Consider the following 25,443-nt stretch of genomic DNA (forward strand, 5'->3'; position numbering starts at 1 on the left):
CAGTATGAATTTTGAGAAATCAGCCAATCCTCAAGGGCATTGAAAATGAGCTGTCACACTCCCTGGAGCTTCAGTCAAACACAGGGCTGGGAGCATCCAGCTTTACCTGGGTTTATTTTTATGGTCTCACCATCTTTACAATACAGACAAAACACTGTCCACATGGTCTCAACAGCAGAGCAAATAAACCCAAGTCACAATGTATAGTACTGTTATTATTTTTATTATTCTTGTAGCTCGTACAATTAGAAAACTCAGCCAATGCTGCTTCCATGAACAGAAGGTAATCTGTGCTCTGGATGAACAAACCACAGCTCTGCTGAGATCTTTAATCAAACTCTGTCTGACTGATGGAACTGGTCCTGAGAGGAGAACCAAACAAAACACAACATGTTGTACATGTTAAAGTCATTAATCTCAGGTGCATTTTCAGTTTCCTGCTCTTTCTCCGCCGCTCCCAAATCTTGTTCTTGGCTCTGTCTCCCTGTGCAGAGGAGGAAGTCCTGCCTGTGATGGCTCAGCTCTGCTCTGGGAGCACAGCAATGGTGTTCCCAACTCTGCCTGAGGCAGGGAAGGCAGTTCCTTTGTCAGGGGTGGGGGGGTAACTACAAGGGATCCCAGGGCTGGCTGCTCCTCTTGTTCCCCACATCCCCAAGTCCCCCCAGGTGCCCCTTCCAGCACCTTCCCCAGGCAGGTGGCCCAGAGCTGGGCAGCACAATCTGCCTCACCTGGAGGATGCTACTGGGATCTGTTTTCTGGCAGGAAAAGGAATGGTCCCTCAGGGACTCTTTTATCACTTTCCTGCCAAATACACTGCTAATTGTACTCAGCTTTCTGCCTCCTTCCCTCCCTCCCCTTCCCTTCATCCAGGGCTTCTCCAGCTGCACCTGAAACACTGTGGGCTCTGCCTTGGCTTGATCAAGATCCTTTCTGGTGCTGTGGACTAAAACAAACAAGCAGGTGGGAATTTTTATACTGAATTTTTATACTGAATGTCATTTGCCTGCCTTAGGGAGCACCCTAACAGATCTAAAAATAGAAGGGGCTGAGGATGGGGGAATTCACCAAACCCCACAAAGCCACCTGAATGCACACACGGTCTGAAAGCTCAGATTTGGAAATGGCATTAAGTCCAAACTGTTTTATTACATCATAGATATTTTTTCAAATTAATAACTGATACAGAGCCACCAACACCATACTCTCCCAGACAGCTTGCCCATTTCCCTCAGGGGCAACGTGTAAGGGTTTGAAATAATAGTATTTATGGGAAGAAATCAGATGAATTTTCCCAGCCAGAGTAAATCAACAGTGCTGTATAGCAGCACGTGGGGCTGGGCCAAACTATACCAGTGGCTGGGATGTGGTAGGGAACGACACAACAGAGGAAACTGTGGCTTCACCTGACAGACATTGCCAGGAATTAAAGCCATTTTATTCAGTGGCTGGAAGTTCTCCCTGGTTCAGAGCAAGGCCCTGTAAGCTGGTTGTGAGGGCCTGGGGTGGGGAAGGAGGGACATGTTTTCCTTGCAAAACCAGTTTGTGACAACTGTTCTCCCAAACAGCTTTCAGGCCACACAGGCACAGCAATCACAGAAACACAGAAAGGTTTGGGTTGGAAGGGACCTTGGAGATCATCCAGTTCCCATGGAACTGTCCCCTCCCATGGACAGGGACACACTGCACTGGACTGTGAAAATAACTTGGCCTTTTTGGTCCCTGTTGCCCCGAGTTGCAGTTGAGAGCAGGGCCCTTCTCCCTGCTGGGCTCCCTCTGCTTTGCTGCTGGTGCCAGGAGGGAAGCACCAGGGACAGGTTTCAAGGAGCAAGAGGCACCTTGATGAGTTCCACCAGCATGGATGGTCCTGTGCTACAGTCTCTCATTATTCCCAGCTTGCACTGAAAGGAAATGCAGTGTGCAGCTGCTCCAGGGAGGAGAAGGGCCCTGAAACTCAGAAGTTATGGAAAAGTGGTGTAACAGTGGTAATTGATAGTCCAACAGCCTCAGGCATGGCCTGGGGCCACACAGGCTCCTTCCTCGAAGAAGCAAAACTCAGCTGCAGCCCATGGTGGACTATCCAGTGGATCCAGCAGAGATCTGGAACCTGCATGCCCCAAACTGCAACTCTCCAAACCCCTCAGCCATTTCAGCTCAGCATCTGCAGTAACAGAAGCAAACCATGAGGCACCCCGGGGCTGGAGTTCTGCTGCAGGTCCCTTCCCACCCCTGGGACCTGCACACACCTGGCAGGGTCACTCACACCTCCTGGTGCTCTGCCAAGTGGGGATTCCCTCTGACACGAGAAAGCCACTGGAGGGCCACAGGTCTGACATGGGAGGAGTGGAAGAGCGGAAAACAATGTACCTATAGAACATTCCTTCCTTTTTACTATTTTTCACCAAGCAGAAAGACTCAGGACATCAGCAAGGGAGCAAGAAAAAGAGTCATTACAGAATAGCATTGAAATGCTTCAATTTTGCTTAGGTCAGAACATCCCTGCCTTGTTGGCTTCATCAGAAACTGGAGATGAAAATGAAATTCCTTAAAAGAATGAGAGCAGAGCATTTCTTTACATATCAGATGAAGGCAGTGGGACTTGTGCCACCAGCCTGTCTGCATGTCAGCCCAGAGACACCCAGCACTCAGCACACTGCTCTGCAGAGACACTGCAGCCCACCAGCTTTATGGGGTGACAGTAACACAAACCACTGACAAAACACCGAAGTCCTCCTGCCTGCTCTGGGCTGGGGGAGGGAAGGGGCTGGGCAGACCAAACCCAGCACAGCAAAGCAAAGGGGCTGAGGAGAGCAGAACCTCTCTGATTGTGCTCTTACAGCCCAGGATGTTCTTCTCCCCCAGCTCCCCAGGGCTGCTCACACACCTGCCAGAGGCAGCTGCCCCCAGGAGTGGCTGAGTGGGGATAAAAAGAGGGTTTGGAGAAAGGTTGTGCTGGTACTGACATATTTCCCCCTAGGAAAGTGCCATTTGAGCAGCAGAGATTTTGTGGCTGCTTACAGCATTCTGCATGGGGAATGGGGTGCCTGAAGATGATCTGAAGGACAGCACAGGCTCTGCTGCCCTCAGCTCCTGGAGCAGCATCCTTCCCCCAGGCCACCCTTCCTCGCTGGGACACAGAGCTGGATGCCCATTGCAAAGACAAAAACAGAGCAAAGAAGGGAACCCAAGGCAAAACCTCCCTGCACAGCAGCTGCTCTCCATGTGCAGGTGCCAGGACCAGGAGCCAGGAGAAGAATCACTCATGATGGTTATTGAGCTCCTTGAGGGCACTGGGAACTGTTCCCAATGAGAGGGATCACTGAGGAAAAAAGCAGACCAACAACAGGGACTCTTGCCTTCTCCTAGAGCTTGCTTTCCTTGTCTTGACTATATCTTGGTGAATTCTACTCCAAATGACGAGGAAGGGAGCCAGTGAATAAAGGAACTCCTCTATGCCAGGCCAGTGAGTGCCTCGAGCCTTGCTCTGCTCCCATCCTTGGGAGGAGAATCAGAGCTGCTTTCCAAGTGGGACAGTGAAACATAATCTGACATTACACCAGTAACTTCAGCATTTATTCCATACTATTGTTAATGCTTGTTTATAGTATATAGACATATTCATGTAGGAAGTCGTACAAAGCACAATATTTACAGCCACAGGTAGTGGTTCTCTGCTGTGCCAGGGCAGGGCCATGGGCAGGGCTGGCACATTCCCATTCCCTGCTGCTGGGAATAGCTGCTGCCTTCCCTGGCTGCTCTCCCTCCAGCCAGGCCTGCTCTGCTCTCTGCAGGTTCCTGGGGTTGGACCAACAGTTTGCTGGGGGAAAGAGCCCATGGCACATTCCCCAAGGAGCTGCTGGTCCAGGGAGGGAGGATGGCACTGACTGAGGGCATCACACCCAAAGGGCAGAGCAGGAGCTTCCTTGTTTGGTTGGTTTTTTAACTTTTCCACTGGATTTTGACTCCACTTTGTTATTTTGTCCTAATGGCTCCACTGTTGTGTTGTGGGCCCCTAAAAGTCCCCCTCAGGCTGCTGCACTCCCTGCCCCCAGGGTCCATGGGGGCTTTCTCCATGACTGAATTTGAAACCCCTCCAGCCTGGACAAATCGAGCACAACTTCCCTGCAGCAGCAACTTCAGAGTCGCAGACCTGTGTAAAAGAAAGGTTAAAATGAGCTGTTCATCTCAGGGGATTGACCTGAAATCTTTCCACTTTTATCATTCACAGTGGATGATCCCCTGCTAAAAATTAAGTCTTTGGCAACAAAGGCAGTTATTGCTGAAAAGTTGTAGCATTTTCCCTTCCAGATGGTCCCAGTGGAGCCTCAGTACCTGTGCTGGGAGGCACAGGCAGGTGGGAGCCTTAGTTATTGGCAAACAAGAGTTGCTTTTCTTCCCCTGGGGAAAGTTCCTACTTTTGTTTCTCAGAATACTGAGGCACTTGATGGCTAGATGTCACTGGCAACCACAGGAAATATTTTGGAAGAAGATACCATCCCAAATGAGGCTTTGTCTTCTCAGAGAGCATTTTATTGGTGTGGGGAAATATTTGAAGGTTTGTTGCTTTTTGTTTTGATTTTTCTAAGGGTCTTATTCTTTCTGGTGTGCTTGCTTGCCTTTCCTGCTGCCAGCTTGCCTCCAGTCTGTGTTTACAGGATAAATGCCCCAGGCAAGGCAGTTCTGTGCTCTCTGGGCGGTGCTGCCGGCTCAGCCCCGGGGGCTCAGGGCTCTTCACTTGCACACGTATCTCTCCACAGTCCTCTCGCACTTCTTGCAGGTCACGTAGCAGCACCAGTGGTACTTGCAGTGGCACCTCTCCACCACTTTGTCCATGTAGGGGTTGTAGCCTCGGCCACAGCACATCAGGTCGCAGCTGTCACTCCCGTTGGAAGTCTTGTTGCATTGTCTGGAGGAGAGAAAAGGCTGTGAGCGAGGGCAGGTCCCTGCAGGGATTCCCAAGGGCCTACCCTGCGGTGCTGACAGCTCTGCGGGGAGGCTGAGCCACACAGGGCAGGGTGGGCACCCAGCACACAGCCCCTACCCCTGCCAGGGCAGGGTGGGCACCCAGCACACAGCCCTACCCCTGTCAGAGCAGGGTGGGCACCCAGCACGCAGCCCCTACCCCTGCCAGGGCAGCAGGGTGGGCACCCAGCACACAGCCCCTACCCCTGCCAGGGCAGCACAGTGGGCACCCAGCACGCAGCCCCTACACCTGCCAGGGCAGCACAGTGGGCATCCAGCACGCAGCCCCTACCCCTGCCAGGGTAGCACAGTGGGCAACCAGCACGCAGCCCCTACCCCTGCCAGGGCAGCAGGGTGGGCACCCAGCACGCAGCCCCTACACCTGCCAGAGCAGGGTGGGCACCCAGCACGCAGCCCCTACCCCTGCCAGGGAAGCAGGGTGGGCACCCAGCACACAGCCCCTACCCCTGCCAGGGCAGCACAGTGGGCACCCAGCACGCAGCCCCTACCCCTGCCAGGGTAGCACAGTGGGCACCCAGCACGCAGCCCCTACCCCTGTCGGGGCAGCAGGGTGGGCACCCAGCACACAGCCCCTACACCAGCCCAGCACAGGGATGAACCAAGTCCCAGAGATGCCATCTCTCCATGGCCTGTAAAGATAACCCAGGGTGCAGATGTTCATGTTTGGGCAGATGCTTTCCCTTCAGGGTGACAAATGCCACCATGTCCCCAACACCACAGGGCTGTGAACTTGATGAGGCCTTGAAAGCACTGAAGGAAAAGGGGGTTTCTTGAGTGGGGGAATTGCTGACATCTCTCCTGAATCCTGTTCTGTGTGGCTGTTTTGGACAGAAACACTTTAAGGCTGATTTGGGGCAGAGAAAGGAGAGAGGAGAATGAGCTGAGCACACCATTAATAGATGAAAACAAGTCCATGAGATTTATAGAATTCTTCATGAGGTAATGCTTCAGGAGAAGTTATGGGATTAATGAAGTGCTGAGATTTTGCTCTTGTTCTTCCTCCTTTTTTGCTGCCTCCTGTTTGTTATTCTGCCTCACATTTCTCAGGTTCAGTGTTTCAGGCCCCCCTTCACCCTCATTCGGGAGTGTGTGTCAATATTTACAAACCTTTAAAGCCTCCAGCAGAGCTGAGTCTGCAGCACACGGAGCTGTTTGCCTAAACCAGGGGCCTTGTGCTGGCCCGAGAGCCAAGGGGGAACCTCCCAGTGGCTCCTCATAAATGTATTAGTAAATGCATCAAATATGCAGAGCAAAGGGTCACATAGAGGTGTGTTGACACTGGGAGAGGGGAGGGGACATGACAGCCTTGCTCAGCTGCCTGGAGGATGGAGAGGTTACTGCCTGGAGGATGGAGAGGTTACTGCCTGGAGGATGGAGAGGTTACTGCACTGGAGGATGGAGAGGTTGCTGCACTGGAGGATGGAGAGGTTGCTGCACTGGAGGATGGAGAGGTTGCTGCACTGGAGGATGGAGAGGTTGCTGCCAGAGGCTTCCCCAGGCAGGATGGGGAGCTGCAGCCTGAGAGGGATGTGCATCCACACGCCTCGTGCTGAGACCCCACCAAATGGCCAAGGACAGGAACAGGAGTCCACTCCAACTCCAGCTCCCCACTGGGGATGTTCACTGCCCAGACACACACAGCACCCAACAGTGACATTTGCCCTGCTCAAACACAGTAAAACTCTTCTACCTGTTGGACTGGGATTCTCCCTTTCCCTCCATCTACTCTTGTGGTTTGCCAAAATAAAAGTGGATATACCTGTCCCCAACCCTCCCAGCCTGAATCAAAGAAAGGAAAAACCCAAACTCTTATTACAAAAGCCTCAAGCCTCTCTCAGTTTGGTATAAGGAAACAGGGACATTCTGGTTGAATAGCCAAAACAAAACTTTTGACCCCATTCTGAACCTAAACAGGCTTCTAAAAAACTTTCCTGATAATGCCACTTAGCAGAGATTTTGTTTTCTGTTTTAAAGAATTATGTTTGTTCTTCCTTAAGCAAGACGAGACAGAGGTGGTTTCTCAGGTGTATCTTCACAAGCAAAAAGCAAGAAGGAAGACAAGGGGGCCCAAGGAGCATGTTTTGCCCACAGAAGCCTCTCTGAGCCCAGGGCTGTGATCCCCCCAGGCTCCCGCTGATGGGTTAAGTTCAGTCCCATTTGTTTTGGGCCCGGTCCAGCCCCATCGCAGCAAGCCAGGGAAGTGCCTTCCCCCTGAGCCTCGCCGAGCAAACAGGGAGGCAGCAGATTGCATCTTAGCACAACACCATCCCCTCTGCAAGCCCTTGGAACGCTGCTGCAAAATGATGCTTCGGGCAGTCCCAGCCAAGGGCCTGGCTCAGGAACAGCCTTCCCGCTGTCACAGAGCTTTTCCCTCCTCTCTGGAAGGAGAGAGGAGGCCACCCTGCTGCCTGCACAAACCCCCTCCGTGTGCTGCCCGAACTGCCCCTCTGCAGCCCCGTGTGCAGGGAGGCGGCGGGAGCTGCGCGGCCCCGGCACGGAGGAGGCTCCTCGGCAGGGCTGGGGAGGGACATCCAGCACTTCAGGAGTCTTCCCCCAGGTGGAGAGTGAGGAACTGGATTTTAAAAGCTACAGGGAGACCACAAAACATAGAGCCACTTAGGTTAGAAAAGACCTCTAAAGCCCAGCTGTCAGCCTGGCCATGTCCCACAGTTCCGCCGTGGATCCCAGTTCCCTCTGTCCCACCAGCAGACAGAAGGACAGACCAGGATGGGGTTGTGCAGTTGCCATCTCAGCTCCAAACTGGGGCCAGCCCTGTGCTGTGTCACCCACAGTTATGACAGATGGTGACAGGGACAGGCCAGATGTGCTCTGGCTCTCCCTCCACCACTCCCGGTGATAAGTGAAAGTTGCTTATGGAGACCCAAGGAAGGTTATTCTGGGGCACAGCAACTGCCTGCAGGCCCAGTGCAGCCCTCAGTGGGTGAGGGAGATGCTGTTAGGGGAGGGAAACACAGATCTGATCCCTTTCTGCAGTCCCTTTCTCCCACAGCACCAGCACCTGGGCTGTTGCGTTAGGGGTGATAGAAGGGATGTTCCTTCCTGGACATCTCAGTATCCTCTCGTGGGCATCTTGGCCGTGTTTCCCTCAGCCCTTCTGACCTCAGGGAAACCATCTGCCTCCACAGACTCAGCAGCCACAAGGCCCAGGGGACAGGACTGCTGTGCAAAGAAGCAATTGATTTGTTCCCTTTGAATCAAATTCCTATTTATTGCTTTGGTGCCCCTGGCTCCAGCAATGTCAACTAATGCAGCAGTGCATAAAAGAAAGAAAGAAAGAGAAAAAATAATTCAAATCCCTCTGGAGGTGTGTAACACAATGGACATTCCTAAAAATACATCAAAGTCCACAGTGTCATGTAAGATTTTGAGGGCAGAATCTTAACTACTTTTAAATTGCTTTCTCATCCCCAAGGAATGACTGAGACTGACACCAAACAACTGCAGGAGAGAGAGTTATCAATAGCTCATGTCAGCAAGGAGATGTCCAGGGACAGCCTGGAACCAGCCTGGATTTTCATTAATGAGGAGGAGAGACAGAGCTTCAAATGTGGGGATAAGGCTGGGACAGAAGGAGCTGAGGACACTCTGTGAGAGTGGATTAAAATGCAAAGTAAGCAACACACTGTGAGAAAGATCAAGCTAAATGTGGGAATGTTCCCAGGAGAGCCAGAGGAGCAGCTCAGCAACCCAAAAACTAGAAAATTATGAAGGAACTGATTTAGAGAAGTGTGTAAGAAGAAGCATCTTCCCACCTATAAAAGACTATTGCAACAAGGAGAGAGAAGAAATCCTCTTTATATGCCAAGGAAAGAGGACAAGAATTTATTAGTTTGATTGTAGATTATGTTTAGTTTGACTTCAGATTAAGAAAAACTTAACACTGAGGATAGTTTCTCCAAACACCTGGAACCTGAACGAGCCTTTGCAACACAATACATTGCACTCTGCTGATAAAGAAGGGTAATGTTTTTGCTTCTTTTCTCACAAAAGAGATCTCAGTTTTGTAATCTATTATTTTTCATTTACTCAAAGCTGATAATGAATTTTTCAGGCAGAAGAAACTGAACTAAAGATGAAAAAGTGCTTCTGTCCAAGAAATCTCTGAAAGAGGAACATCCACCATTTCCCCCAGTGATTAACTTATTATATTGAAAGCTGGACCATCCCCTTGCAGCTCCACAGCTCAGCTCCTTCAGGCTCTCCTCCAGCCCATTTCTAAAGGCTATGGAGTGGGATGATGGGATAGAAGCACCCAAAGTTTGGCTGCACTCGATGTGGGAGCAGCAGGTCTTGTTTTCAGGACACTTGGGCACCAGTTGCAAAACTCAGCTCCTTAATCAGCCCCGAGCACTTCAAAGAGGTTTCAAATCTCAGGTTTGGGTTCAGTTCCCTGCCTGAAACCTGGATACACCCCAAGCCCTTGCAGGCATGCAGCTTTCCAAACCATTTCTAATTTCAGCAAGCTGAGAAAGTCCAAGGTGCCTCAGCAAACACTTCAGGCTTGTTCCAAGGGAGGCTTTGAAAGCCTTTCAGCAAGGAGCTCTGAAAGGCTTTTGAGTGATTGGGTGCACATTTTCCGAGTGGATATTCAGACAGTTCCACTGCAAGGTAATTCAATTCCCTTTCCTGCCTGAAAAGCTCATAGTAAGTCTGCATAATGTGATCCCTCACATCAGAGAGCTCCCCAGTCAGCCTCTCCCCTGCAGCCACCTGCCCTGCCAGAGCAGGACTGTCCCCTGCAGCACACACCAAACACCAACACACCCAAAGTGTTCCAATCAACCAGCCCCTGTCCTGCTCCCAGTGTGCTCTGAGAGCACCAGCCCTGCAGGAGAGCAAGGGAGAAAGGGTTTTTCCTGGATATGATACAAAACTGATCATTTTTTGTAATAAAAATGCAGCAGTATGAATATTTTAATCCCGGAAGAGGAAAAGGGGTTGTTAGTGGGATCCTCTCCCCTCTGAATCCCTTTGGAGGCAGAAGAAGGGCTGGAAAGATGCTAGAGATGCCCAGCCCAGTCTCCTGGACTGTGGGGACAGGGGTCTGCACTGACCCACCCAGGCACTGACCTCTGCACCCAGAAAAGGCCAGAAAGGAGATGGGCAGGTGGAGATGAGAGGAGATGAACTGAGGGACCACCACAAAAAAATCCTTTTTGACTGCATTTGCCATCAAAGACCTTAAAATAAACCTAGGAGGAAACAGTGGGATGCCCCTCTAGAAAACTTGGATGTGCACAGGGATGAAACATTCAGATGCCTCTGGGACTTGACTTATAAAATAAAAACCTGTTTGAGCCATTTCCATGTGAGTGTTTTTACACCCCCATGGCACAGAGAGGAACCACATCCTGCCATCCCCTCTCTAACAGCCCCTTTCCTGTGCTCCTTCCCCCTCGCCCTGTCACTGGGCATTACCTGGAGCCAGCACATTCAGAAGGCATGGACCTGGCAGACAGACAGACAGACATGGTGGGGATGTGCTTTACCTGCAGGCAGGTGCCCCCTCCCCAGTGACCTGCCCTTATTCTCAAAGTGCCCCTGTTCCACTTCCCTCCCTGGGCAGAGTACAGAGCCCTCACCTGTCCTGGGTGCCATGGGACCCCACTTTCTCATTCTTCATGCAGAAATCAGGCGAGCTCTGCAGGTAAATCAGCTCTGTCTCCTTCACTGGCCTCACATCAATGTCCTTGGGCACGAGGTATTTGCGAGTGCCCATGGGCCGGTGCACCACCTTGGTGGCAGACAAATACTTGTTTTTGAGGTCCAGTGCAATGTCTCGCAGCTCTTGAAGGCCCTTCCAACAGGTCTTGATAGAGCATGACCCAGAAACTCCATGGCACTTACATTTCATTTCAAGAGAGGCTTTCAAGACCTGCAAAAAGGAATGCAGGAGTTAGGAAAGGCCCTTCTCTTACCTGCAGACAGTCCCCAAGCTTGCTAAAGAAAGCCCTTGCTCGGCAGGGACTGCTATAGAAAAGGGCTGCTGCTCTCATTTCTGCACAGTCACTCAGGAGCAGCTCCTTTGCAAAGGGAAGGAGAGCCCACAGCCCTTGGAGATCACTATCAGCCCAGGACTGCCTTCCCCAGGGCTCCTTGGTGACCAGACACAGAGCAGCACTTTGAATTTTGATCAGATATCTACACTGGGCTGCATTTTCTACCCTAAATTCCCTAGGAGCTGAAAAATCAAAGCTCTGCATAAACAGATAATTAACATGGCTTTCAGCCTCCAGCAGCTTTGGGCTTTGGTAAGAGAAATGTCATAGCTCTGATGAATTCAGGGCACTCTCACTCTGCCTTTTTGCTGGTCCTGGAGCCAAAGGAGCCTTTTGCTTTGGTTCTGTGCTGTTCCCATTTTGGTGGGACATGCAGGATGCTGCCAGGAGGGCTGAAAGCACCAGCCATGGCAACGCTGCGCCCCAAACAACAATTCACCCTTTGCAAGAGAAATGAAAACTCCAGACAGTACAAACACAAAATAAAACTTAAACCCTTAAACCAAACCCCCAAACCAAATGAAGTGGGAACAATAGAAATAACAGGCCCAGGGGAGGGAAGCTCAGCATGGCTGTGCTCTGCAAAGGTGTCCTCAGCCTGTGGCTGCACAGTGAGCTGCAAAGAGCTCAACACACTCCAAGTACTGCCTGCACAGGCAGCCCGGGGGGTACCAGGCTGTGTGGGGGCAGCAGCCCCAGAGGTGGGTGCAGGGCTCAATTTTATGCTCCCCCACCCATTTCTCCAGCTGCATGAGGGCTGCCCTTGGGATTGGCACCTCGGAGCACACCAAGCACTGCACAAGGTCAGCATTTCCCCTCCGCTGGGTGTGAGCTGCTCAAAGCAGCCTCTACCAGACACGAGAATAATCACCAGCAAAGCAGCTGGAAAAGGGAAAGAAACCACCCCTGCTGGCTGCAGGGATGGCTGGAGGCAGCTGCTGCAGATGTTAATCCTCCCCACTCACACAGCACCCCTGGAGACCCCTCCCCAGCACACCTGGGCAGGAGGCAACGAGACATCCCACCCCTGGGATGGAGGGCTGGTAATGGCACTGGGACCTCCTGAGTGCCAGGTGAGTTATGGAGCCAAAGGATTCCGAGCAATCTGGGAGGAACCTGCTCCTCTCCCTCCCTGACAGAGACACTGAACCTCACAGAGCCACCGAGCACTACAGATGTTTGTACAAGTACAATAACTCTCGTGGATTTGTTACCTGTCTCCCTACTTCACTGTTGTGCAGATGCATCAGTTTATTGGCTTGTGATCCTGATTTTTTCATCTTCATGGGAGCATCTGAAAATTTGGACCCCATGATAAGACCATAGTTGAGGTTGTCTGCACATCCTCCCCATCGATACCCAGGTCCAGGTGTCTCACCTGGGATGGGACCACAGGAACAGCCAGGGAGGTCCCCGGTGGTGCAGGCTCTGGCAATGGTGTGGCTGATGGCAGCAGCAGAAAGGGCATACACAAATGCTGACTCCCTTGTGCCTGGAAGAGACAAGAACTGCAGCTCAGCCTCCTGGGCCAGCTGAACGTTCCCCAGAGAGAGACCCACACAGTCTGTGCCCCACAGAGCAGCCAACACATCAGCTCACTGCAGCTGAGACATCCCACGGCACCACCACTTTGGAGCACATCTCTTGAGTGAGCTCTTCAACACAAGGGGTCACATTGATTTATGCAACTTGTTCACTGTGGTCGGGTCTGCTCTTGGAGCATGTGGAGAAGCACCTTCATGGACTCTCCTGTGCTCCTTCCATGACTCCTAATGGCCAGAATGGTGGTGGCTTTGGAAGAGCTCGTGGGCAGGACCAGCACAGTCACCACGAGCGTGGTGTCCCCCTGTGTGCCCCTGGCAGCAGGACCCTCCCCTTCCCAAGCACACACACTCCTGGCTCTGCTGTGCCCCTGGGCAGGGCTGTTACCTCTCTCCAGGTCCAGCAGGTAGTGGGGAGCCAGCTCGATGGAGGAGCAGTTCCAGCGCATGTCGGAGAAGGTTTTGCGGCAGGTCTGGATGACCTCGCGTGCCGCCTGCACGATGGTGTGCATGAGCTCCAGGTTGCTGCGGCACAGCTGCACCTGCGACACCACCAGCCCCTCCAGCTGCTTGCAGTGCTGGCTCTGGTTCAGGGCCAAGGCCGAGGGAGTCTTGGACAGAGCTCTGAGGGGACAAGCACATGAAAAAAAGCATTAGAACATGTTCAAACAGTTGATCTTTGGGTCAGTAGTGATTCCTGGAAGTGCACATTCCCCTCTGTCACGGAGGGCAGTCTGCACAAGGCTCCTGGGGCACATGCCACGGTGGCTGAATGTCTAAACTCTATGGCAAGGGTTTCTGCTGAAGAATGAAGAGGACAGGCCTCCCAGCAGAGTGAAAAACGACCCAACAGTTCCACGATAACAGAAAGCTGGATCCTCCAAGACTCTGGCATTCAGGACAAAAAAACCAGTGATTGTTGGTGTTATCAGTGTTTTGCATTCAGCATCTGTCTCACACACTCTCACAGGATTATGCTAAATGCCATGTACTTGATTATGGAGACAATCCCCTGCAAGGCCAAGGGAAAAGCCACCAGACTTGCAAACCAAGTGCTTTCAGTGAGAGTTAAGGCCAAGGGCCTCTACTGCTCCCACCACTGCTGCTCATGGATAGGTCTGTCCCCCCAGTCCCCAAGAGCCACAGTGCACGAGAGGATGTGCAGAGAGAGTCAAACCCCAGGAGGGATTCACCAATCCCAGCACTTTTGTTACCATGGGAGAAAACAGCAGCACTCCAAAGCCCCCACTGGCTCTCCCAGTGTCCAGCTGCCAACTCTGCCAGGTTTACAAAGAAATAAAAAGAGCAAATGCTGCCCTGCATCAGGCAGGGCTGTGCTCTTCTTCCCCAAGCACCCACAGGGACCAGCAGAAGCCTGCTGTGTAACTCTCTTTGTGTCTTTATGGCCTGCTTAGGATAGTCATAAATGTTATTCCTTCCCATAAAATAACTTTCTAGCTGGCTGCATCAATAACTGGCATCTGATTCTGGCAACACAACTACTTTAACACATATTTCCTTCTCTCCTTGTTAAATGTGTTACCTTCCAGTTTCATCCCAAGCCATCTTGGTTAGTTTGGCTTATTAGCAGACACATTTCTGGGTGCATTTCACTTTATTGCTGTAACATCCACATCCTTCAGAAGTTAAATGAGATGGAAACAGAGCTAAAATTGAGCCCTAACCAAAATCAGGGGTATTAGCTCTGATCTCCTGCTTGCAGGAAAACACGTCTGTGTTCCACCAGCTCCCTCCAGGTTGGCTGGAACCAGCTGCTGTGTGTGTTGGAGCTCCCTCAGGGCTGCTGGGACTGTAACCCAGCAGGGGAAAGCTCCAGGCCCTGCTAGGGCTGAGTAGGTCTGCACTGACCAGTTCCCAGGGGACTGGAGTTTGGCATTTCTGGCACAAGAGAATCAGTGGCAAACTTGGAAGGGAACCCCCCACTCTGCTGCTGTGTAAATATATCACACACATATTTAAAGAGGTCCATTAAACACACTGAGAACAGAAGTTCTGGCCAGTGAATTCCAAGGGAAAGGAAAAAGTGGTGGGTTGGCAGTGGTAGGTTATTGGTTGGCCTCGATGGTCACAGAGGTCTTTTCCAACCTAAATAATTTATGATTTAATCATTAGAAATCCTGCCCTGCAGTTCCTCTCAGTACCTTATGCTCTGGTGTCCAGGCGGTGCCCCCTATTCAGAGAGGGGCACCTCCAGGAGGCTCCAGATCCTGCCTCAGATGTGAACCAGGAAAGGAAAGAGCTGAGTGCAGAAAGCAGTTGGCCTGATGTGCTTTGGAGACCCACAGCAAGATAACATCCTGCCTCAGAACACTCCTTTTCTGCACCACGTAGGAAACCCAGGCACCGACTGGGACCCAGACATCTGGACTGTGTAAGCACAGAGCTGGGTGAGATGAGTCCAACCCCCAGCACTTGGCACCAGGGACCTGTGAAAACTTATCCCAGAAAGCCTATCAGCAACTCCCAGGAATGGGCTGAAGCCCAGATCAGGCAGGGGGCCAAGGCAGCTCGTCACTAATGGAGTCAAAATGATAAATGCTCCAGGCCAGCCCGTCCCAGCAGCAGGGGAAGCAGGCAGGGCGTGGCAGGAGAAGGCAGAGTGCTCCCCAGCCAGGGCTGCAGGCAAGGCAGGAGCATTCCAGGCCTCTAAGAGAGGCTGCACCACGGGGCACCAGCTCAGGTCTCCAGTCAGAGGTGCCCCAGGACACTGGAGAAGCCTTGGGATGGTTCCCCTGGCCCTCCAGATGGATTAATGCATCTCCTAGTCCTGCACCACTTTTTCTGGTCCTGTGTAGAGACTTTCAGCACCTTTAAATGACCTGGAGAGCAACACTGAAGCACCTGCACCTCACCATTACAGACAGGTCAGGAACAGCAGAAATAACCAGACAGGTCGGGGTGAAAGCTGAACTCAGACTGAAACTCATCCCCAGTCTGAAAAAGGAAGCTGTGGTCCAATGAGATTGTGTTTTTACAGATGGCCTGAAGTGATCACCAGTAGAGAAGAAGGTTTGGAATGCAGTGAGAAAGACTTTGGCTTCGTGGAAGAGGGAGAAACATCTCCCCACTGGTGAGAACTCAGTAAATGGCAGCAAGGGCTGTTTCCCATTGAAGGAGGAGAGCTCCAGGGAGCCACCAAGAATAAAACTGCAAGACACAGGAAGGTGTTTTCTGAACATCTCCCAGGCCTGAACTTCATGCCTTTGCTTGTGAGAACCTGTAATTGGAAACATCTCCAAGCATTGGGATGAAAAAGTAAAGGGTAATGGAGATGGAAAAGCAAACTCAGTCACTACAGTCACTCTCCGAGACCAAAAAGTGCCTTTATAAATCACAGATGAGGAATGTGAGAGGCCCATTAGGCCACCAGTCCATGCCCTGACAGCCCAGGTTTGTCCAGGCTCTGTCTCACAGTCAGAAATGTCTCTCCACCCCCTGCCCCTTCTTTGGAAAGGCACCAGCCCTGCTCCCTAAATTCTGGCAGCATCAGAGGAGGGACAACCACCCCCTGAAAAGGGCATTTGTTGGGCAGTGGGAAGCAAACCACCTTCTCCAGAGGAGAGTGGTCCATGATGGGGTTTGGTGGTGGGTCTCTGTCCTACCTTCCCCCAGTCTCCAGCGATCACCAGCACTGGGAGTGAACTGGAGCACAGGGGGGGAGTGAACTGAAGCACAGGGGGCACAGCCAGCCTGAAGAAAGCAGCCCTGGAGGGCACAGTCAGCAGCACAGCCCTCCCTCTGGGCCAAAAGGCCCTGACCAACACGTTCCTGTGGGCTCACCCCCTGCCTCTGAGAAGGGGCTTTACCTGCTGCCACCCTGCAAGGACTGCTTTTCACTGTTTCCTCCTGGTCATGTGCTCTCCTCCCTCGACTCTCCTGCCCCATCCTTCACTCTCCAGAAAGATGAGGACAACTGAGGGGTGGTTGTTTCAGGAGGTTTTTTTAAATATATTTGACCCATCCCTTTAAATAAACAGGCCCCAAAGCAAACACCTCCTGCTTTATATATAGCATGGCAGAGCTTTCAATTGAAGTTATGGGTACTGACAGAAAGTCATAAACATAATTAGAGAGGAAACATGAGGCAGGGATGAATCATGGCATTCGTTTACTCTTTTCATTATCTCAGGCAGTTAATAAATTCATTTGCAAACATGAATGCTCTGCAGTGTTGGGTCCTTTGAGAGGCATGGGCCCATTACTGCAGATCTGGGCTCCGTGAGAAGACTATTCATGGGAGCTGCAGCTTGGGAGAAGCACCTTCAGATCTCACTTTCAGATCTTCACCTTCAGAGAAAACCTACCAGGCCCACTGTGAGTAAAACACTGCTCCTGGTCAGGCCAAAGGGAGGAAATACTCCTTGCAATGAGCAGCAAAGGACTGATGTGCTTCAAAACACCCTCAAAGGGTGGAAGGATCTCCTGTGTCTCTGATGTGGGCTCTCTGTGGAGGCATCTCCCCGTCCTCCCTCCTGTGATGTGATTCCAGAAGGTCTCACAGAGGGACTGTTTGTGAAACCCTGAACTTCTGCTTCAAATTGTCAGCTTTGCTTTCTGCAAAGGCACTCTTTTTTAGGCCTATTCCTAAATCCCCTAATCTTGCAGGGATTTGGGTGAAACAAAGAGATTTAGACAAAATTACATGGCTGTGGAGAGGGAAGTGTGTGGCAAACTTTAATAGAGGCAGAGATTGAGGGGCGTTTGCATTCGATCTCATTGAAGGCTTTTAATCTGCAGGAGCCTCGTTTTTTCAGGTTTTCATCTGGAAAAGGCTTGCAGGAGTGTTACAATAACCTTGCCTAAGCTCCTGGGAGTCAGAGGCAGCCCATGCCCTGTCTCAGTCCTGGTCTGGGGACCACAAGTGCTGGGGAAGAACCCACATCCCCTGGTAAAGGCTTCCACTGGTCCTGCAAAGTCTTTTCAACCAGAGAAGCAGGATTTCTACAGCAGAAGAAAGAGGAGGAAGAGCCAGTGAAGTGGGGAGGAGGGGGGGAAACCAACCCTGAAGCAAAAGCTTCAAATAAGAGCTGCTTTTCAGACTGAGTGCCAAACACTGTGCTGGCAGGGGTGGGCACAGGGGTGAGCCCCAGCCCCACTGAAGGCACCACCAGCAGCACTTGGCTCCCTGAGCCCCAGGGGTGGGCACAGGGGTGAGCCCCAGCCCCACTGAAGGTGCCACCAGCAGCATTGGCTCCCTGAGCCCCAGGGGTGAGCCACAGCCCCAGGGAGGTCCCTGCCAGCAGCATTGGCTCCCTGAGCCCCAGGGGTGGGCACAGGGGTCAGCCCCAGCCCCACTGAAGGCGCTGCCAGCAGCATTGGCTCCCTGAGCCCTGAGCAAGGCCATGGAGCTCTGTCAAGTTTTCCTGAGCTGCCTACGGAGTGAGGCACAAACTTCAAAGCCGTACCCCACCCCCCGATTCCCCGCCAGCCCCTCCTGCCCCTCTGGCAGCCCCATGCCAGCAGCCCCGTGCCAGCAGCCAGGCTCCTCGCCGGCGCCCCTGTGCCTGTGTCCAGCTCCCTCCCAGCCCTGCCAGCAGAGAGGCAGAGCTGCCAGCAAGCACAGAGGCTTTCCACCTCCTCCCCTGCCTTCTGCTGGCTGCAGAAGGGCTGCTCGAGGTTGGTGGGCTGGGGGACACCCTGTGCTCACCAGAACACATGTGGCTAAGCCACCTTTTGCTCCTGGAGGGCTGTGATTTGTGCAGCAATAGCCAGGAATGGGGCTCTGCTGGGGATGGCTCCAGGGTGGGCAGGGCATGATTGGGCCACCACAACAGGGACTTCCCAAAGTGACCAAGCTCCATCTAAAAACTGTGGGATTCCTGAGGCCAGCACTTGCTTGGGCTTACTCTGCAAGCTGTGCAAAAAAAAATCCCTCTTGCTGCATTTGGCTTCTTTACAACCCCTCTCGCATCGAAGGTGACAGAGGAGAGGGACAGAGATGCCAACCCCTGAGATGGCAGAAGTGCCTCAAAGGCTACTCTGTGCCTGGCCATCCCAACATCTGCAGCACATCTGGCTGCAGCTCCCTCTAGTGCTCATCTCTTTATCAGTTCTGCCCAAAAGAGTCGCTCCAGCAGCTGCCTGGCCAAACCCAAGCCCTCCTGGGAACGCTGAGGGGGTTGGAAAAGGGGATGGGAAGGCAGCAGAGTTCCTGGACGATTGGCCCTAAGACACATCCCCCTGGAACCAAGGGCTGCCCCACCTCCCCAGCCACCAGGACACCAAACAATGTCCCCCCACCCTCCACTTTGAGGATGGAAAAGGGTTTGCACAAATAAGACTGAGGGGCTCACAAGCACCGAAGGGAAAGGCTGCCCCTCCACAGCACCCCTGCTCCAGCCAAGGTCTGCCCACACCCTGACGTTACACCTGAGCAACCTCTGGAGCTCGGGTGAAGAGCCCAAAATATGAAGTCCCTCCATCAGGAAGATGTTTCCAAGGTGCTGACTGTCCACATGCCACGCTGCAGCCCTGGTGGTGCCCAGTGCCAGTTTACAGCAGCTGGGGATCTGGACCACAGAACTCATAAAAATAAGCCAAATAAAATAAAATCAGTAACCCCTTCTTTTACCTTCTCCCTGCTTTTACTAACTTCCAGGGGATATTTGGGTTCCAGGGAAGTCCCAAATGGCTGAAAAGTGTGTTTTCCTCCTCCCCTTACCCCTGCAATTACATCACACAGGGAATCAAAATTGAATTTCCTATCTCCTTCCCTATCAGTGGCTCCCTCTCCCCAGGCTGGTGGAACCCACACCCTTATCTCGCCCTCCCCTCCCAAAGCCCCTTTGAAGCCAGGCCCTGGCACGGTGCCTACAACAACGACAGAGCCCTCAGGGCAGCCCACAGCTGCCGGCATCTCATCTGGCAGCACTGCCCTCCCTCCCTCCCCAGCCAGGAGCCAGGGAGGGCAGGAGCAGATTCTGACTGCACAGCACCCCGAGGGTGAGCCCAGGGCTGGGGCTGCAGCTCGGAGGGGCTGCTCAGAGCCTGGGGCTCTGTTCAACACGAGTCACCCACATGATGGTCACAGACAGACCCTGAGCGCCGGGGGAAAGAGTGATGGGGAGAGGGGGAAACTGGCCCCTGTTTCCATGGGAGAACAAGGCTGGGGAAAAAGAGGAGAGACAACAAATGAGAAAAGCCCCAAACAGAATGGTCTGAAATCCCGGCTGGCAGCACCCCAGTGCTGTGGGACAGCGAGGGCAGGGCTCCACCAGGTTCCAAGCAGGTGTGAGGGCAGCCCTGGCAGCACATCTGGACACAGCTCAGGCTTCAAATACCACTTTAATCCCAGCTCTCATCTTCCCCACTCACTTTTCCAGCCAGGAACAGCCAACTGCAGTGTCTTGTCTCCAAATGCTTCTCCCCCACCTCATGCCCCAAAGCAACCAAAGCAACCCTTGCAGCTTAACCACTTCCCAGCCCAAAGGCTTCCTTTGCCAGCCAAGCCATTTGGGACCTTGCTCTGCCTTCCAGTACATTTTTCATGCCTATGGCTTGTCACCAGGCTAACAGGCTCCCTCTGGAGCTCCCCTCGCCTCTGTCCTTTGGAGAAAGTCCAGCCCTTTCCTCCTGATTTAGCAGCTTTCTGGAGTGGGACCCCAATGCCATGCACAAAGCCAGCCCCTCTGCTCAGCCTGGTTCTACACACAAGTGCCCTGCTCAGTCAGGGTGCCACAAAACAGCCTTATTTCTGTGCTGCAGAGAAATAAACCTTGTCCCATGGGCATGTTGCTGAATGTCTGCAGAGAGGACATGCCTGCCCTGTGCAAGGTGCTGGAGATATGCAGAAATACCCAGCCTGGATGCTGGGGGAAGGCAGAGAGAGGCAGCTGTGCTCACTGCTGCAAGGTGTAAAGCCAAGGCAGTGAGGAGCAAATCACACCCTCACTCTCCTCAGCTTCCAAGGTGGCCCTCAGAGCATGGAGACTCTCAAGCAGTTCCCTGCAGTCCATTGCACCTCCAGAGGACATCACCTCCTCTCTCACTGGATGACTCTGTTTGGGGAGGGTGACTGGCCCTTTGGAAGGTCCTCTCCCCCCTGAGTGCGTGCTGGGCACTGTAAACACTGGGTCCAACAAGCATTTGCAGACATCCACATTTAAGAGAGCCTTTATAAAGGTGTCATGGAGAGCCTCTCAAATGACAATGATTGGAACAGCAGAATGAGAATTAGACACAGCACAGGGTCTGTGCCAGAAGGAGCAACAAAACAGGACCCTCTTCTCCCAGTTTCCCCACCTAACCCAAAGATCTTTCCCTCAATGCACTACGGTGTCTTCCTGGCATTGTCTGTTATTGTGCCTCTTCTTTTACAGAAGATGCTCATTTGAGGCAAAGCCACATCCCTTTATTTATTTTGTGCCCAGATCCAAATCTAAGTAGGAAAGACAGATCACTCATCGAGGACATGAAACCAGATTGGAACCGGAGGGGCTTGTTTGTTTATTTTGCAGTAAGCAGCTAATTGATTGCTTGCTTAAGCAAAGAAAGGAGATAGCGATGTTTTCACTTTGTTTGCAGTGACTTTACCTCCGAGGAAACTCAATCCAGACCTCACCACACTCCCTGGTATTTCTTCACCCTCCTTCCCCCCTCCTCGCCTGGTTTTTAACACCCTTCACAAAATCCAAAGGTTAAAAGGTCCCCCAAACGCCCATGTTATCTGTCAGGCATCCCCCGTGGCTGGAGATCGGGGCTCTATCTCAGATGCCTCTCCCACCTCTCTCAGCCCCCACTCAGCACCACCGGCAGTCCTGCTGGGAGAGTTCCCCGGAGAGGCAGAGCTAACACCAGAAACTTCATTAAGTGGCTCATGTGAGCTACTCAAGTGTGTGCCTCTCCTTTGGTATCAATGAGGAGCAAAACCCACAACCCCGAGCCTGAATCACGTACATGTTGGAAAGAAGACGGAGACACATTGTTAGTACAAGCCCCCAGTACACACACTTGAACTCAATGAATGCCCCGAGAGCTGCAGCGCTTGCTGCTCTTTAAACAGCTTTACAGCAGTTGTGCAAACGGGTGAGAGAGCAGCAATGCCCACAAAAACGTTAAAAATGCAGAGATAGGCAGGTACTTACATCCATTTTATCCCATAGCAAAGCCCCGTCTGCAGAATCAGGGACAGAAAACCAGCTCCGAAAAATCGCAGACTTGGCTTCATTTTGTCCACCTTCCCCCAACTGCCGAAGGAAATCAGCTTCTTCAAGGAAGAATCTTTAAAAAATTTTTTAAAAAGGAATTTTCCAAGGTTTTTGCACAATGTATTTCCCTTCAGTTTGAGTGTAGCTTGTTCTTGGAGATGAACAACCTGAAGGGAGAGAGAGAAAGAGCCTGAGCCTCAGTTAACTCTGAAGTTCAGTGAGTTGTGCCGAGAGGGAAATCTGTCACCCACATCGCAAAGGAGTGGTTTATGAATCACGAAGAGGTTTGGATTATCCCCTCGCAGTCCCTCCCTTGCCAAGCCTTGACACAACCTCCAAGTGAACAGACAGACAAACGTATGGCTTGAATTACAGCCTGAGTTCTGCTCTGATTGTGTGTTTCCATTTAACCCTGCACATGGCAAGGCTTCATTCGCTGCTCCCCTTTAGGGGGTTTTAGTTCTCCCCCTCTCCAAAAGGTCTGTGCAACTGCCAGGCAAAAAGGAAAAAAAAAAAGGATAAATCTTTAGACTACCCCAAATCTCCAGCTATTCATCTCTCCCACTCTCCAGATTTCTTTTTCCTCCTCCTTTTTTTTCAGAGAAGACAAATTATAAAAACTGCCCTTCCCGAATTCATGCAGGTGCCCATGCCCTGCAGATGTTTCACTCTGATCTGTTACAACAAATGTGTTTTGCTCTTTCCCTTCTCCTTTCCTTCTCACCTCATTAACTCTGCCTCTCACTTCTTCCAAGTCCTCGGGCACCTGGAGCTCAGGGAAAGGCTGCAGCTTCGCAAACATGCAATCCCCTTTCTGTCTCTGGGGAGCAGCCAGAGGGAGCCAGGAAAGCTCTCCCATCCTTTTCTTTCTGTTGTTTTTCCCTTCTTCAGGCTAAACAAATAAACAAACCAGGTGCAGGGCTTAAATTCCTAAGGGGTCCTGCCTGTCTCCAGGGCACAGCTTGCTTATTTTAGCAGCGGTATTAATAGCAGTAAATGGGTTTCCCTTCAGTTACTCACTTCAGACACCGCTCCGGGCTGCTTCTTGTGGTCCTTGTGGTGGTTTCCCACCCCAGGAGACAGCCAAGAATAAAATAAATAGAACAAGCTGCCCACCACACTGCACCTCTGGAGTCCCAGCCCCTCTCCGGGCACACTGGCACAGCCAAGCTGGGTCTGTGCCTCCCAAAGGGGTTCAAGGAGGGGCTGGGGGTGGCTGGAGCAGTCAACACCACTTAGGGAACCCCTCACCCTGGCAAAAGCACATCTTGCCTCTCTCTCAGCTCTGGACTTGCCCAACTGCAGCTTTCTGCCTCGGTATCTGCATTTGGGGTGCAATTGGGTCAGGGGAAGGAATATTTCTGGGTGTTTTCTCTGCTATCTGCAGCATGATTTTCTGTCCAGGCTGCTTTCTGGCTCTCCCAACCCTGGTGCCTGGTGCAAAAGGTTACTAGAGAAGTGCTGTTGTTCCAAAGGACTTTAATAACCTCTAGGGGCGAGTTCCCACTCCCTTGAAGTCCAAGAGAGCTGCCTGCCTACAAGGCAGGCAGCATTTCACTGCACGGGTTGTTTTTCTTCAGCGCTGGCTTGGGTTTGGGTTTGCTGTGTCCCTTGAAGGCAATGCTCCCATGAGCATCCAGGCACACACATTGCTTGTTTCACAGTGTTTCTGTATCTCCTAATCTCTGGGAGCTCTTTTTCTTCCCAGCCCTCCACAAGCACACCGGAAACTTTCAACCCTTAATCCTGCCCATGCCTTTCAGTGTCCATTTAGATATTTCAGACCCCTTATCTCCCTCCCTTGAAGTGCTGCACAATTGAGTGTAAAATGTCTCAGATGGCCTAAAACCCTCTCACTAAACCTGACCAGCCAACACCATTCTCTGCTTTTCCCCCTGCCTTGAAAAAGTCACAAAGTTTTTTCCAACCCCTGGAGAGGAAGAGAAATGATCAAATGCCCCTCTCCCCATCCAGCAGGAGCAGCAAGAGCTGCAAGCATGGCCTGAAATTGCACCCCTGTTATTTGGGGAGGTAATAATGCCTTTTCCCCACTCAGTCCAGCACAGGTTACATTTGCAAGAGGAATTTGCAAGGGGAGGGGAGGGAGAGTCTTACGGGCAGACGTGATGTTTACAGCTCCGGAGAGCTCTGGGTCACTGATCAAACCAGCAGCAAGTGGCCTGCGGACTCCTGAGAGGCAGAGCTGGTTTTAACTCCGAGCTCCTTCCTCTTGCCCTGCAGGCTGTTTGCAGCAAGCCCCGCTCCTGAACAAAAAACGCTCCCATCCGACACGTCCCTGAGTCGCACTCGGGGCTGGGAACAGGCGATTTGAACCGGGTGTTAAACCTGGGAGTATCCAGCTCACATTTTCCCAGCTTTCCCACCCCGAAGGAAAGACATCCACCTGTCCCTGCTGTCCCAGCTCTCTCCAGGAGCACAGGAGCCCGGCTTAGGGGTAGCGCATCCCCAGAAGAGCTGCAGTGAGGACCGGGAGCAGGGAGGGAATACGGGATGGAGGAGTTGGTTCCATCTCCCGTTGTCCCTGTCCCTTGCAGCCCCTCTGCATGTCCCTTCTCCATGGCAGCCCCAGGGTGTTCCCGCTGCCCTGCAGCCTCCCACTCTCCTCTCCCCACTGCAGCTCCTACCATCGCCCTGCACACTCACAGCCCCGAGTTCCCCCTCTTCCTCCAGTCCCGGGGACTCCGGGCTCCTTGCAGCTCTGGAGTACCGCCTCTCCCCTGCGGCTCATCGATCTCGGGTCTCTCTACACTCTCCCGTGTCCCTCGCATCCCTCAGCTCTCCCTTGTCTCTCGCATCCCTGAGCTCTCCCCTCTCCTTCGCATCCCTCAGCTCTCCCGTGTCCCTCGCATCCATCCCCCAGGTCTCCCTTGCAGCCTCCAAGCCTCCTCTCTCCCTTGCACGCCCCGGGGATGCATCCCCTCCGCTTGCCATCGCTGCCGCTCCCTGCAGCCCCCTGTTTCAGGCTCCCCCCGCCCCTCGGGAGTCCCGGGGGCTCCGTGGCCCCGTGCCCCCTGTCCCGTGCCCCCTGTCCCATGCCCCCGCTCCACTCCCCGCTCACCTCCGCCCGGCCGGGCTGTGCGGGGGCCGGGGCCGCTGTGCCGGGGCGGCCCCCGGAGCCGCCTTATATGTGGCCCCCTCGGCTTTGATATGCGGCGTGATGTCAGCCCGGATTAGCATAACAAAAGCCTCGGCGGATGCCCCGCTCCAGCCCCTTCGATGCCCCGCTCCCTCCCCGCCGATGCTCCGCTCCAGCCCCACTCCATCCCAGCCGATGTCCCTCTCCAGCTCCGCTCCGTCCCCTCTCCAGCCCCGCTCCGTCCCGCACACCGCAGCGGGACCCGGCGCGACCCGGCAGTGTCACTTTAATGGGAAGTTGGTGACCAGCGGCAGGAACTGCGGGGTGCTCCGAGCGCTCCCGAGGCGGCTCCTTGTCCTGCGGGACAGAGACACGGACACTCGGGTGTCACCGCGGGGCTGGCAGTGCGGGGACTGTGTCCCGTGTCCCCGCGGGGCCGCAGCCCCTCCGAGCCGCGGGCAGCGGGCACAGGGACATGCCCAGCGCTGGGCTTTGCTTTCAGGCTGGAGGCTTCGTGGTGGGCTGCCAGAGAAACAGCAAAGAAAACAAAAGGAAAGGGGAAAAGAGAAGAAAGGAAAAAGAAGGAAAGTGGGGGAAAAGGGAATAAGAGGAAGGAAAGAAAGAAAAGGGGGGAAAGG

The 25,443-nt window shown here is 52.9% G+C and overlaps 1 protein-coding gene across 2 annotated transcripts in view; it reads right to left on the bottom strand.

The window, feature by feature from the left end:
* Positions 1 to 216: 216 nt before the first annotated feature.
* Positions 217 to 25,443, bottom strand: part of WNT11 (Wnt family member 11) — a 35,239-nt gene continuing 10,012 nt past the window's right edge. The window contains exons 1-6 of one of the 2 annotated variants that reach the window (XM_071564999.1): positions 21,646 to 21,817; positions 12,930 to 13,165; positions 12,379 to 12,492; positions 12,215 to 12,294; positions 10,584 to 10,876; positions 217 to 4,903 (exon numbers count right to left, since the gene is read on the bottom strand). In XM_071564999.1, coding sequence (XP_071421100.1) covers positions 4,729 to 4,903; positions 10,584 to 10,876; positions 12,215 to 12,294; positions 12,379 to 12,492; positions 12,930 to 13,165; positions 21,646 to 21,728 — 981 coding nt within the window. In that variant the 5' untranslated portion in view covers positions 21,729 to 21,817 and the 3' untranslated portion in view covers positions 217 to 4,728. Of the gene's footprint in view, positions 4,904 to 10,583; positions 10,877 to 12,214; positions 12,493 to 12,929; positions 13,166 to 21,645; positions 21,876 to 25,443 lie in introns of those variants that run through there. The other variant, XM_071565008.1, reaches the window with a different exon arrangement.

This window comes from Pithys albifrons, chromosome 1 (assembly GCF_047495875.1).
Source record: "Pithys albifrons albifrons isolate INPA30051 chromosome 1, PitAlb_v1, whole genome shotgun sequence".
In the NCBI taxonomy this organism is placed as follows: Eukaryota; Metazoa; Chordata; class Aves; order Passeriformes; family Thamnophilidae; genus Pithys; species Pithys albifrons.